Source organism: Malaclemys terrapin, chromosome 17, assembly GCF_027887155.1.
Source record: "Malaclemys terrapin pileata isolate rMalTer1 chromosome 17, rMalTer1.hap1, whole genome shotgun sequence".
Classification (NCBI taxonomy): domain Eukaryota; kingdom Metazoa; phylum Chordata; order Testudines; family Emydidae; genus Malaclemys; species Malaclemys terrapin.
In genome coordinates, this window is record NC_071521.1 from 2,886,267 (window position 1) to 2,900,956 (window position 14,690).

Genomic DNA, 14,690 nt, shown 5'->3' on the forward strand with positions numbered 1-14,690 from the left:
GAGCCGCTCCCGGCACCAGAGACCACGTCTATAACCTTCCATGTCAGTTGTTTCCTTTTGAAAAAGCTGTTTTAAAGTACAAGAAAATTAAATATGATAATCTGCTGTTTAAACAGTGATAAGGCTGTGACACAAACAGAACCCAGATTGGAAAATAAAAGGGCTGGTGGCTTGGGATGGCAGAGCCGATCTAAGGAGGGATGGGAGTTTGGGGGAGACCCTAGCCCCTTTCCCCCTCCCTTGGTGGGAGCAGATGTTGCAGTGGAGTATCCCGGAGTCCTGCTCTCCACACCAGCTGTGCCCATAATAGAAATCCTATAGTAGCATCCTCGCACATTGTAGGAGGGTTGCAGTACCTTGCAGGGCTGGAGGCCATTACTGGAGAATGTTGCAGTGTTTTATTAGGGTGGGGGGCTTTGCCAGCCCAAACCAGTGTGAACAAACCAATCCATGTCAGGCTCCTCAGAGGAAACATTCCCAGACTGGTGCCACTGCTCCTTGGTTGGGACCTGGGAGGCACTGAAACAGCAGTCTCAGCTTGGCTTATTCCTTTCCCGCATGGGCATTTCTGTTGAACTCCCATTGCCTTTCCTGTGGATGAAATGTCAGTGGTGGCTCTGAGGGTGATTGCCCCAGCTTCAGGGTGGCTGTGTCTCCAATGCATGCTTAGCGCAAACAGTAAAGATGCCTTCCCAGAAGTGACGTGAACATACCTGTATTGCTGTACATAGTGCTAAGTATATTACATTCGTCTTCTTTTTTTCTTTCTCTGTGGCTTTCTAGGAAGACTGTGCAACAATACGCTGTATTTCCTATGTCTCCTTTTGCCCCAAATCCAACTGTTTCTTTCCATAATGCAAAGTTCACTTAGAGCAGTAAGAACATAAAAATGGCCATACTGGGTCAGACCAATGGTCCATCCAACCCAGTATCCTGTCTCTGACAGTGGCCAGTTCCAGTTGCTTCAGAGGGCATGAACAAAACTGGGCAATTATTAAGTGATCTATCCCTTGTTGTCCAGTTTTAGCTTCTGGCAGTCAGAGGTCTAGGGACATCAGAGCATGGGGATAGGTTCCTGACCATCCTTGCTAATAGCCATTGATGGATCTATCCTCAAGGAACTTCTCCCATTCTTTTTTGAACCTATAGTTTTGGCCTTCACAACATCCCTGGCAACAAGTTCCACAGGTTCACTGTGCATTGTGTGAAGAAGTGCTTCCTTTTGTCTTTTTTAAACCTGCTGCCTATTCATGCCATTGGGTAACCCCTAGTTCTTGTGTTATGGGAAGGGGTAAACAACACTTCCCTATTCACTTTCTCCACACCATTCATGAGTTTATAGCCTTCTATCATATCCCCCCTTAGTCGTCTCTTTTCTGAAGTGAACAGTCCCACTCTTTTTAATCTCTTCTCATATGGACGCTGTTCCATACCCCTAATAATTTTTGTTGCCCTTCTCTGTACCTTTTCCAATTCTAATATATCTCTTTTGAGATGGGGTGGTCAGAACTGCCCACAGTATTGAAGGTGTGGGCGTACCATGGATTTATACAGTGGCATTATGATATTTTCTTGTTTATTATCTGTCCCTTTCCTAGTGATTCCCAACATTCTGTTCGCTTTTTTGACTGCCGCTGCACATTGAGCTGATGTTTTCAGAGAACTATCCACAATGACTCCAAGATCTCTTTCTTGAGTGGTAACAGCTAATTTAGACCCCATCATTTTGTGTGTATAATTTGCCCTTCGCAGGCTCAGCTGTAGAGAACAGGATTGCATATTACGTGTAGGATGTAATTGCCTTTAACAAGAGAATTTCCACATTTACCACTCTGCCACAGCACAATCAAAGCCAATGCCACAGACACAAGAGGCTGCCATTTGAGTTCTAAATAGATTTCTCTCCTGAGCAGGTAAAGAGGTTTAATTAAAATTAGGGCTTCTCAAAATAGCAATATTTATGAGGACAGCACAGGTTAGCTTTGTTCTACAGAAGGGCTTAATAGAGCCTTAATGGATTGACCTATCATTCGATTTCATGACTTATATTCATGAAGTAGCTCCTCGTGGGGAGGGGAGTAAGAGAGGCTTTTATAGCCCACATTCCCTTAAGCGTTTGCAATTTATCAGCAGCTTCTCCCAAACAAAAGGAGCTGTGAATAGGAAGAACACTTGAGGGCATAGAAATAATCCCAGGCATATCTGTATGTGTGATGGGCTGCTTTGTCACAGGACAGAGTCTTTGCAACTGCTGCAGTGTCTCTAAATGAAGTGAGTCAATGTTATTTGGACAACATTCTTTATTCATTGCAGGAATGAAAAGATTATTCAAATATTCAATTAACCAGTGAATAGGGTCTTTCTGAGAACCAGGTGAGTTCATCAAGTAGAACTAGCTATTGTTGAGCCAACTCAGGGTATAGATTTGACATTTATCAATATAACTTCTTTTTTTTTAAATGACACTCACAATAACCTTATGCAGATAAAGAGATTTCATAACAACATGCTCTAATATAACAGAGACAGGCGCGTTAAGAACAAATGTGCCACAGGAGGGGAAAGGGAATTCTGATCTGATAAAGTGTGTGTTCTACAGAAGCTGAGATACTTTGTGACTATGCCACACAGTACAAAGCAACAGTGAGATGGGAAGGGCCCATTAGATCATCGCCTTGTCCAGCCCTCTGCCAGTTCAGGATTGTTCCCTCTGGCATATTCTTGTGGGCTTTATTCATCTGACTTGAGCAATGGGGCTTCCGCCACTTCCCTTGTAAGACTGCTCCACAGCTTGATAGGCCTTCATGATAGATATTTACCGAAAAAGGTTGCAACTCTTTTCAATTTAGGCCCCAGTTCAACAAAGCACTTAAACACCTGCTTACCTTGAAGCCTAATGGCACTTAAGCACAGGCTTGGCTGCTTTGATGAACTGGGGCCAAATTTCAGTTATGTGCTGATTCCGATTTCCCTTTCCAGACCATGTAGAGGTATTTAGTAAAATTAAAACATTCTGAAAGGGCAGCGGGCCCTGCAGCCATTGCGAGGCAGAGCTGATTGTGTCACTGCTCTTTGTTAGGGCCCTTCAGCCAGTTTTCATTCCATGTAACTGCTCATATCAAAACCAGCTGGAAACATTTGTGCAGTAATAATGTGTGAGACTCTGTATCAAGTGATTGCTACAGTCTAGCTACATTGTATCTGCTGCATTCCTTTCCATCATGGAGGGGCCAGTCCTGTAACCCTTCACTCAAATAGACATTTACACAAGTAGTACTATTGGTTTGCTAAGCCTGATTCTCCATCACTTCCAGTAATGGTATCCAATGACTGAGTTCATTCTCCAAAAGCCTTGGGGTGCTTATCCTACTGGCCTGCTGATCTGTATATATTTAACTTTTCCAAGTACTCTATGACCTGCCTCTTATCATCCCGTCTCCATTGTCTATTCCAGACTTTGTTTTATTTTGCTTGTTGGAGACAGATTCCAGGAAGAAGTTCAGTAGCTCATCCATCTCAGAACCACATACTTGTTGATTGTGTTTCTCCCCCCACATACCAAGAGACTTCCTTTGCCATCACTGCTTCTCATCTGAATAATATATTTTTAAAAGTCTTTAATCCATTTGGGTAGAACATTAACCCATTCCACGTTTCTGCAGCTCTAAAGCCAAATTCAGTCTTGGTGTAGAACCCTACTGCAGTCAATAGAATTACCCCAGGTGGAATTTGCACCCTAATCTTTTCCCAGTAAGTCACTGTGTATTCTTGCTCAGTCCTTTCCCTGGGCAATTTCCGTTACAGATTCCTTTGTATTACAGACCTTTGGGGCAGTCTCTCGTGAAGGCATTTCCAGGGAACTGCTGAGTCTTTATTAGACTAAGATCTAATAGTGTCTATAACAGGTAGAAGGAAACCTCTGGGCCCAAACAATCCAAACTGCCATGCTCCAAATCTGGACCCAATTCTGACTCTTCACAATATTCAGCTTCGAGATGTTTGAGCTGACGTCTCTCCTCTGAACTTGAACCTAAAGGGGCCCCCTCTCTCCACTGGCTACCTGCAGGTAGACGGAACAGATTTGCTATCAGACATCATGGTAATTGTTGCCGCAGCTCCACCAAGTACAGGCAATCCTGTTAACTCCATTGGCCCAAATGTTTTCAGGGAGGATGTTTATAGCAGGCTCTCACGTAAGTGGGCTCTAAGCTATGATCATTGTGTACTTCTGTAGTAGCCTAATAACATGGAGTATGTATAGAGCCATTTTACCAAAGCCTTTGTTAAATCCACACATCACCCAGGTTTCTACGTGTTAGATTTAAAAAATGAAATGAATTAGCTGAACAACAATGGAAAACTCAAGTCTTTTGTATTTTCAAGTGCCGGAAAAGCATCCTGCTACCCACTGGGAAGAGTTGTAGTAAAACTCCTTAAAGGGCAGGCCTGGACTGGCCAGAAAGACTAAGGCTTGGTCTACACTACCCCCCCCAATTCGAACTAAGGTACGCAACTTCAGCTATGTGAATAATGTAGCTGAAGTTCGAAGTACTTTAGTTCGAACTTACCTCGGTTCAGACGCGGCAGGCAGGCTCCCCCGTCGACTTCGCGTACTCCTCTCGCCGAGCTGGAGTACCGCAGTCGACGGCGAGCACTTCCGGGTTCGACTTATCGCGTCCAGACTAGACGCGATAAGTCGAACCCAGAACTTCGATTTCCAGCCCTCGAACTACCTGGTAAGTGTAGCCAAGGCCTAAGGCTATGTCTACGCTACCACTTATGTTGGCAAAACTTCTGTCGCTCAGGGGGTGTGGGGAAAAAAAGTGGTGGTGTGCCCAGCGCTGTCAGTGAGAGAGCTTCTCCCTCCAGCATAGCTACCGCTGCTTGTGGAGGTGGTTTTATGATGTCGACGGAAGAGCTCTCTCCCATCGGCATAGGGTGGCTACACGAGCAATCTTACAACGGTGCAGCTGCATCGGTACAGCCGTGCCACTGTAAGCTCGCTAGTGTAGACGTGGCCTTGGTGTAAGAGCGAGCGAACAAGAGAAATGAACTGCAAATCTAGATTAGCTCAATGAAGCCAAACCCTCCCTTGGGCTCTGACTAGAATACAATTAAGTGCTGACATTTGGATAACTCACTCTGATTTTTGTCAAATTGCCACTTCATACTGATTGGTGGCCAGGCTCTGGGTCTATCTCACCTGAAAGGTGGTACCTCCACCAGAACAATCCCACTGGAGCACGGGCTCAGCATAGTCCTGGAGGGAGAGGTTCCTCCTACCCGTGAGCAGGATCAACCTTGCTTGGCTTATGAGGGGACAGTCCAAGATAGCAGAGCTACAGATCATGGAAGTGAGATGGGCCTCGATGGCTGCTGGGAAATACCTGACGGAAGAGTGGCTCGATATGGAAAATAAGATTACCATCAGGCATGAGCCCCATTAGGGCTTTCTTTGTGGAGGGACAGACTAAAGCCAGGGGGTGTGTTTGTGTTTTCTTCGCTCACAAACAGAAGAAAATGCTTTTAAGTGATTTTTTTTATCATGATCTTTTACCAGGGCAGCATCCTGGTCTTATTGATTTAAAACCCACAGCAAGGTTTGTAGATTATAAGGATAATCTGTGGATGTTCATGTGGCTCAATGTGCTAGGAGCTGTGTCTCTCAGTAGCTAGGTGGTGGCTCCGCACCGGAGAGCTTTCTGCCTTGCATTTCAGTAAGGCCAGTTCCAGGCAACAACAGTGTTACCGGAGAATTGTTTAGACACTTGCGAGGCATAAAGGCTCAGGGTTACTATGTTTGCTGAGCTCTGTTGCCACATTGAAAACCCCAGGTTTAGCAGGGAATTAAGCCAGTCTTTTCATAGACATTCAGAAATGGATGAGCTCTAAGGCCAAAGGCCTATAAGATTTTCTTTGACGGTGTGAGATGGAAGTGGCCGCAGCAGCCATTAAAAATTCATCGGCTCTAGAATCTGCAAACGTCCTGAACTGGCAGCTGTTTAGCTGCCTGGATTCTGGCTGTACCCCGCTGGCTCTGCAGTATTCTCCATGGTTCTGCACATCCGAATGAGGGATGAAAAGGTCCATAAGGTCCTCTACTTCGTCTGTCCTCTGCTCCTCTTTTTTATAAAAGTGGCAGGTTTCCTGAGTAGCTTTTTCCCACCCCTTATACAGTATAAGAACAATTCCATTTTCTAGATATGCAACTTCTCTCTCTCCCACCCCCTTCTGTGGATCTCAGAACACCCCCCCCCACACACACACACACTGACCCTCCTGTGAAGCTGAATGTTTTCACCTCCGGTTGCTCCTCTTCCCAGTGCTTTGTACTCGGCTGGATAGCCCTGCGATGACTTGCCCACTTTCATGGTTTGGTGCCCTCAGCCCCTTGCTGCAGACTCTCGTTTCTCTCGGGGGCTAAGTGAACACCAAAACCCATCCCAAGGCTGGTCCTGTGTGGCCTTGCTAGTTCCCTCCTGCCAGCCCAAAGCGCTTCCCTCTCACAAACACCCTCTTTCCTCAAGTTCCAAGCCACTTCCTAATGCACTCATGAGTCAAGCTGGTCAAAGAACAGGTGAAAAAGCATAACAAGTTTTTTTCACACTTTTTCTTAGAGAAAACTCTTTGGTGAACATTTGCTGCCCAGGACCATCCCACAGGACCTAGTAAGGTGGTGAAGCATGTCGGCCCAGCTCTTTTCCCGTGTGTGGCCGACATGCTTCACCACCTTACTAGGTCCTGTGGGATGGTCCACAAGAAACTCTCCCCAAAACTTCTCCCCCCCCCCCCCAGTACCTTCAGGATTTGATGGGAACTTGGCAATGGAGCAGGGCTTTATTTCCCACTTGCTGGGAGATCAGTGTTTGGAATTCTCTGTCTCAAAAGTGCTAGTAGATTCAATCAGCTTCAAGGATTGTTTGGACAGCAATGGCCTCTCAGTCGAGCACTCACACACGTAAGAACGGGCTCACATGCTCAGCATTAAATTCATTGCTGAATGGGGCGGGGGTCGTCGGGATTTCCTCCCTCCCTCCCTGTGACATACTGGATGGATTGACTCTTTCTTTAGCGCCCCCAGCAGGGATCAGAGGAGGGCGTATCTCACAGTCAGTGCCCTACCATTGCAGTGGTGGTGATACAGGTGGAAGCAGAAGGGTGGAAGCGTGGCTGTTCTTTAGTCTTTCCTGTCTCCTCCCAGGATCCTGTTGCCCCTTAATGCTGTGCTTTTCCATATACAAAGAGCAGCCACGTTCTTGTAGACTTAATCACTTTTACTTGAGCATCAGAAAAACAACAGTAATAGGAAAGAGCACAAGGTGTGGGCATCTCCACTGTAATGCATGCAGCCACCCTGGGAATGGAATGCAGAGTTCTTAGAGACCAATGTCTAGGTGCATTGTGGGTCCATAATGTGTGCTGATGTAAATGTGACACAGGGCTGCGCTTTGTGCCATTTCACGAGACGCTGCCTTTTGTTTTCCTGTTGCAGATGTGAAATATTTGGAAAACCACAGCCTGGCGAAGGATGCTCAGGAGAAAGCCAATGCAGCTCTGTTGGAGTACACCATCTGCCACTACCCTCACGCCGCGGACAAGTTCCGTCAGCTCCTGCTGCGGCTGGCTGAGATCCGCTCCCTCAGCATGCAGGCCGAGGAGTACCTCTACCACAAGCACCTGAGCGGGGAGGTGCCTTGCAACAACCTGCTCATTGAAATGCTGCACGCCAAGCGGACTTGAGTGCGGCTCGTCCCGACAAGAGACTCGTAACGGAGCTTCTCAGAGATGTTCCCTGCTGGGAGCGTGCAAGAGAGGCAGAAGGAAGCTGGGGGGGCTGGCCTAGCAGCACTGCTGTCCATCGCCGCCTCGCCCGGTGATTATATTTAACCAGTACTATTGGAAAGTTTCAGATGATTTATTTTAATATACAGTAACTATGGTTTAACAGCGCTAAGATGAATATGTTCCATTCTGTGTGGACTGCCCTTCTGGGAGCATTGCCTGTCCTACATTTGGCTTTCCCTTTCTACATAGCATCGATTTGGCTTAACACAAATTCCAGGGTGTGGAGGATTAAACCTTAGAAATGGCTTTTCTCTTATTTATGTTCATTTTGACTTATTTTTCCTCAGCAGCTGTCTGCCCTAACCCTTCCCCCTCACCTTCTGCCCACAAACATCTCAGGACCCCACTTGCAAAGGGGGGAGAGAGAGGTAAAAAGGTACCTTGCTGGTTTTACCCTTCCGACAGGCCAGGGGTTCTCCAGATGATGCTCTGTGGTTGTCGCCACCTCCCTGGGGGTGAAACACTTTGTGGAGCTAGAAATGGGGCTGCAGGGGTTGGCCAGGGAGACTGCCTTGTGGGATAGTTTGCAGAATGGAGATGCTAGAGACCCCTGGAATGGACATAGACTGGGACATGGTACTGGGGAAAATGCAACCATCTACATATTCCTGAATCCAGCCATTAGATCCAGGGAGGAGAAATGATCATATCACCATATTGCTCCTGCCCTGTGTCCCAGGGGAGCCTGGGGTTTTGTGCCCCAGAGCCCAGAAAAGCTGTTAGAGTCCCATTTTGGGTCAGGAGACAGTGCTTGAGATAGGATCACTGTGTCACCACAGCCAGTGCGTAGTTGCAGCAATAGGCCTGCTTGACCAGCGTCGGGGGCCTTAGCAGAGTGTTGGTCACGTTCTGACTGGGGAATCTCCTTGTCCTCTGAGGTCAGTATTACAGCACAGCCCCATAGTACCCAAGTGCTGAGTCATTCAGTCATTCATCCCTGCGTCTCCTAGCCTGTGCCCTGCAGCCCCTCTGGCCTGGAAGCTGCTGGCGGGCTGGCCAGGTGAGTGTGCCCCTAGGACGGGGTTGTCTGGGCTGATGGACTCCTGCAGTTACATGAATCGGGAGGCTGTTACAGGAAGTGGACAGTAGAAAGCCATCCCTTTCCCCACGAGCTGCCCCCATCTGGGGACCCCACGCCCCGTGGAGTAAAGAGCAGGTGCAGACTCTGGCTGAGGGATGCAGGTGCAGTGGAACGTACCATTACAAGCAGGGTGGAGAGCAGGGTTGCTGGGACAAATTCCTCGCTGGTGTAACCGCACTGGGCTGTCACTGAGCTGAACATGGCCGGTTGTGTGTGCAGGGGTGGGTGGCAAAGGCTCTTTTCGGAATAAGCAGCTTCCTGACTGGCTAAAGTGCTGTTTGTTCAAGTTTTGTGGCTGTGTAACAGGGAGGGCCAGCACTCACCCCGCCCCCACCCCCAGTCCAGCACAGCAGCGATTACAAGCTCTGCCTCATCCTGCTAACGAGTGTCCGGGGGCTGCCTGCAGCGGGTGGGGAGCAGGGCACCAGGGAGGGGATTTCATCCTGGAGTTTCAAACTGTGCTTTATGTCTTCAGTGCCCAGCCCTTAGCCTCAGGTAGGCCCCTGCACGCTGCCCTGCTACGCCCAGGCATGCCAGTGACCATGCAGAGCAGCTCCATTCCAACCGCTTCAGTGACCCCCGGGTCACACCACGGAGGGGGGAGCAGAGTCTGGCCTGACACTGACGTTTCAGCAGGGAAGCTTGTGACTCCATCGAGCTCTGGCCCCATCTCTTGGCTCAGCCTCTGTCTCCAGGACGGTTTTCTCCCGCCTCCAGACCTGTCTCACTCTCTTTGGAAGGTTTCCAGCTCCAGCTTCCCTTGCTTTTCTGCATCACGACATTCCCCATTCAGCAGTCAGGTGCTTTCTCATCCTGGGGCCAGGCCCTCCTGTTTCTTTAGCCAGCAGGACTGCAGTTAATGACTTGCTGAAAGATTCTGTATCTTACGTGAAGGCGGGTGAACCCTGGCCGTTGAAGTTGGACAGGATGGCCTCATCTCATAGCAGCTTGTTCTGCTAGCCCCCCGAAATGTCCCCTTTCAGCCGTTCCTTGCTGGCAGTGCTACAACTGGCCCAGCGGCCGAGAGTTTTTGAAATCTAGGGAACAAAGCAATTGGGGATGCAGTCCCCCATTCGGAGAGTCAATCAAGAAGCACAGTCTCCTGAACCCACGTACTGGATTTCTCCATATAATGCCTGGGATGTGTGGCAATGGCAGAATTAGCAGGAATGAGCAGGGCTGAGATGTGCCCCAGGAAATGGCGTAGGGGGCAAGATCTAACCATCAAAGGACTTTTTTTCTCACCATCTCTAACTGCGACATCTCACCAGCTGCTCTGTGTGTGCTCTCGGGAATGCTTCCCATGGGATGGAGCTGGGGGAACCTTTGGCAGTAGCCTAGCACCAAATACAGCCACTCATCTGAACACTTTCTTAGCGGAATCAGTCCCTTTTGACCATTTTCTCGGTTTATTCTATTCTATTCAGGTTCTTTTACACTGTGCCCATCTGCACCATATTGTAGCCTTTCCACTGCGCCTCTCCTGGCTCACTTATGTTTTTATTTAGTGTCCCCTCCATTTTTGGACACTGAAGTCAAAGCTAAGCACGTGACCCTGATGGATGACTATAGGACCAGGTGGTCCAAAGACCCGGTCCAGGGGTTCTGCAGCTGGGTAATGAAATGGCGACAGCACTTCTGCACATCATGCTGTTCAAGCCATTGCAGAATGTCTAGCCTCCAGAGAGACTGAGAAGAAAGGGATTTCCTTCTGCTCTCTGGTTCTTCTGTGTGTGCATCTGAATTAGAGGCCATAGTGCAAATGTTCCACAGGTACCTCGCATGCCGGCCATGGGCATAAAGGCTGCCCTGGGGTTCCTGAGCTGGTGAGTAGGGTTTCTACTCCACTCCCCATTTCCCTGCTTCCTCTGGCTGGGAGTAATTAAACCTGCGCCATAACCTACAACCCAACGGTGAGACGTCCCAGCTCCACTGCTTGGTGAGATTCACCCTGGCCACCCAGCAGTGTGTTGCTTCAAGCCCCGGTGTTAGCTTCTGTCAGATGGCAGCATGTTCATGTGTCAGTTAATAGAGCTTTCCCACCCAGGGAAGTGAGACCTGCTGACGCTACAAGACAGCGAGTCCCTTTGACCTTGGGTGCATCTCCCTCCCCACTTAGTTAGCAGTGGAAGGTAAAACCAGACGGTGCTTTATTCTTGCTGCCACGTTGGCTTACTTCAGCTCTACTGTCCTTTTCTATTCCCCGAGCACTGGACCTTCCCCAGGCTCCAGTAGAGGCCAGGCTGAAATGACACTGCTGTGTGCTCCCTGTTCTGTAGCTCCCTGTCAACACAGGTCATATTATTGGCGAATAACGGCCCTTTGTAACAAGTGGGTTCCGATATATTTTCCATTCCAGGTGCTTGTTTCTTGTTTAGAGTGGACTTTTGTACCCAGAGAAATGTGGCTTCTGAAGTTTGGCGCTTTACAGGCCTTGTGCGCTGCTGCGTACCGTCTTGGCAGACTTTTGTGACTATAAGCAGGTCATTTTCTGGAAGCTTATTAGATGCAGATGAGCATGTTTGTTTCTGCATTTCGACATGTTAATGCGTTTTCCTCTCCATGTCTGTGGTTCAGTTTCACTTTGTATTTTGTGGATTTAAAGAGCTGGGGAATATGGTTTGGGCGTTAAAAGATGTTTTATTTTCAGAAAATGAGAAGTGTCCTTAAGTGTCTCTCTCCCCTGCTTCACCCTCTCCATTCCATCTATGGCAGGAGATTGTTAGCAATGTTCTTGTCAGGATCAAACCACTGTAATAAATTTTGCAATTCACTTAAAAATTCTGGATTCTGCGGGTTTTTTTTAATGTATTTCTAACTCTGGGTTGCTGTTGCTGTCACATCTCGTTCCATTGCTGCTTTCTGCAGCGGAGCAAAGAACTTTCCTGGGTTTCAACCCCATGCAAACGGAAGGGCGGATGACGACGTTAAACAGTGCTCAGCCCTGATGATACTGGCCTGGGGCTCCTCTGCAGGGTAACTGAGCTGGCATCCTTAGGAAGAATAAATTCGAGACGAGGGTTGAATTGGTTCCAAGGAGCCACGCAGGTCCCGGCTCTCAGTTTGCCTGAACCTTGGGGCTATTGTGTGGGAGCTGCACATTAAAGCCAGTTGCTCTGCTGCAGCTCATGCCCGACCGTGGTGGCGATAGGCATTGCAGACTGTAGCCCTCTTCATTAGCAGGCAGGCAGGACTGTGACACTTGTACTCACGTGGGGAATATGGCTCCTGATTTGATTAGACTTTGCTGACTTCATGTCTATTCATAGGTGCGTCTGTGGCGCTTCTCCCCAGAGGATCAGAATGGCTTTGCCAAGTGACCCTAACAAGTGAGCTTGAGAGCAGCAGGGTTTAGGGGAGGGTTAACTTAGGTACTACCACTTGACATGGCCCTTAGTTATAATGATCAGGCTGTGCTAGGCACAGCAAGCAAGCAAAAATCCCTTCTCATACAACTGTAAGAGCTTTTAATATCACACATCCCTAGGGAGCAAACTCACAGCTAGGAGACAGCAAAGCCCAAATAACTGACTCAGTGTGCGCCTGTATTTGTACACACAAACCCTGCAGCCGTGCCTGTGGGTCAGCACCATGCGAGCACAACCAGCTGGCTGGGCAATTGCTGACATTGTCCTAGAACGGTAACTATGCCTAACACATTGCCACAGGGTCTTCAGTCACCTGGTTTGAAAATTTGGGCTCCACGGTCATGCAGTGGAGTGTAATTAACCAGGAGGCTTTCAAGGCCCTGAGCCAAAACCCAACTGAAATCAGTCGCCACACGCCCATTAGCTCCAATGGGAGCTGGATCAGCCTGCAAGAGGGGAGCCAGCAGGAACAGAACAGCCTCCCTGCCTCACTAAACCATCACTCGCCTCAAAGCTGACAGAAGTCGCACAGGCAAGGTGCAGTGTTGCTGAGCTCTTACAAGCAGCTGCCAAGTTCTAGCCCCAGAAGACTAGCAGACGACGTGATGCCTGATGCGATTTGTAAAGTGCTGCGGGACGAACGCTGTGGCAGGAGTATACTCAGCTCCTGATGGGCCAGCCGCCAGCAGAACCAGGTAGATGCTTTAGCGCTACCCTGGGGACTACAGTGGCACTGGGATTATCCGGGTACCAGCTGAATGAATTAGGTAATACTGCCTCTATGGGCCTGATTCCGGAACACAACTAAGCATATGCTTAAAGCCCTGCTTTGCTGAGTGGGGGTGGGGCAAAGCCCATGCTTAACGTGCCTTGCTGAATCAGGGCCTATAAAGGACAGTGTAGTTGCCCCTCTGTACCCTAGTCTGCTGGGAAGGAGGTGGCCATTAGCCGGAAAGGCCTGCGTCCTACACAAAGCGCTCGTTAATGCTCAGTGTGACCCCTGCGTGGGGCAAGTTTTTGGTTACTTTGAAAGGGTTCTGAAAAGCGGGGCCCACGGCTCGGCCGGCCTTTGGGGCGGGATGTTCGTCCCGCTCCAGCGCTGATGCGACAGCTCCATTCCGTGCTGGGCAATGTGCTCAACGATGTTACTGAGCAGAGATAAATCGCTTCAGCGAACAACTGTTCAGCTGCCGGCTCGCGTAGCACATGAACCAGCCTGTAACAGCCACTACGGGGGCTGGATGGGCCCGAAGTGTCACGGCTACTTGGCCGTTGGCCATGCAAAATGAGCCAGGTCCACAGGAGTCAGCCACAGCATGAAGGCAGCTTGTCCTTGGCGATAAAGCTAGAGGGGGCCGAATGCCTGCCTAGCCACTCATTAACCCATGACACATGAACATGCAGTAATGATTCTTAGCCTTCAGGAGGCTAAACAATGACAAACCACAGAGCCCGGTGTCTTTAAAGTCAGCATTTACTCAGCCATAATACTCAGCAAACCTGCTACCGAGCGCACGTGTGCTCTACACCTAGGCACATCGGAGCAGAAACCCTCTGCTGCAAAACCCAGCCAGGGCAGGATAACACCCTCTGCCTCTGAGCAGTGCTACACCAGACAGCTGCTAAGCCCCTTTAGGGCTGGCGTGAGAATAGTTCATCAAGCTAGCATAATCAGCTGGTTTAAAAATGAAAAAAAAAAACAAAAAAACCCAAACCCTAAAATACAACCCAGCTACCGTCTGGCTCAGCGTGCCTGTTTCCCAGGCACACCGCGTCTAACCTGTGCAGGAAGGGGGATGGAAACATTACAGGTGCCTGGCAGTGCACCAGCCTCCTTTGCTGGGGGCAGTGGCGGGCAGCCAAACGGTCCTTTACAATGCAGCACTTCGGCTGGTCTGGCTGTGCACACCCCTTGCACATCCCGGTCTGCAGTTCATGGTATTGTTGGCCACTCATGGATGCCAGCCATGCAAGGAGATTAAAGCATGTGCAGGTTTGGTTTGTTGTTTTTCCTCTACAAGGCCCTGGCTTTTAGCCTGGAAGAGCAGGAAAGGACCCTGCTAGTCTCCAACAGCCTACAAACCTCTGACGCGAGGCACGAGGATGTCTTGCCAAACACATTCACCGGCTCTCCACTAACCTTCTCTCACTAATACAGGTCGGGGGAGGGCACTTAGGCCTTTGCTCCCACACACCTGGCGGTCAGCCTCTCGGGCTGGTAGCTGATAGCAGGAGAGGTTTATCCGCTGAGGGGCTAAGCACACTGTCATGTAGCAATGTTAGGAAGGGGATATAAGAGGCAGGTGGGGGGGACATAAAGCCCCCTGTGATTAGTGCAAAATAGGAGCTGCCTGAGGGAGACACCCCCCCGGCTTCAATGCTGCTGTTTGTTTGGT

The 14,690-nt window shown here is 49.2% G+C and overlaps 1 protein-coding gene across 1 annotated transcript in view; it reads left to right on the forward strand.

The window, feature by feature from the left end:
• Positions 1-8,468, forward strand: part of NR5A1 (nuclear receptor subfamily 5 group A member 1) — a 56,539-nt gene extending 48,071 nt beyond the window's left edge. Inside the window, exon 7 of the mRNA XM_054007627.1 lies at positions 7,493-8,468. Coding sequence (XP_053863602.1) covers positions 7,493-7,740 — 248 coding nt within the window. The 3' untranslated portion in view covers positions 7,741-8,468. The remainder of the gene's footprint in view (positions 1-7,492) is intronic.
• Positions 8,469-14,690: the final 6,222 nt, after the last annotated feature.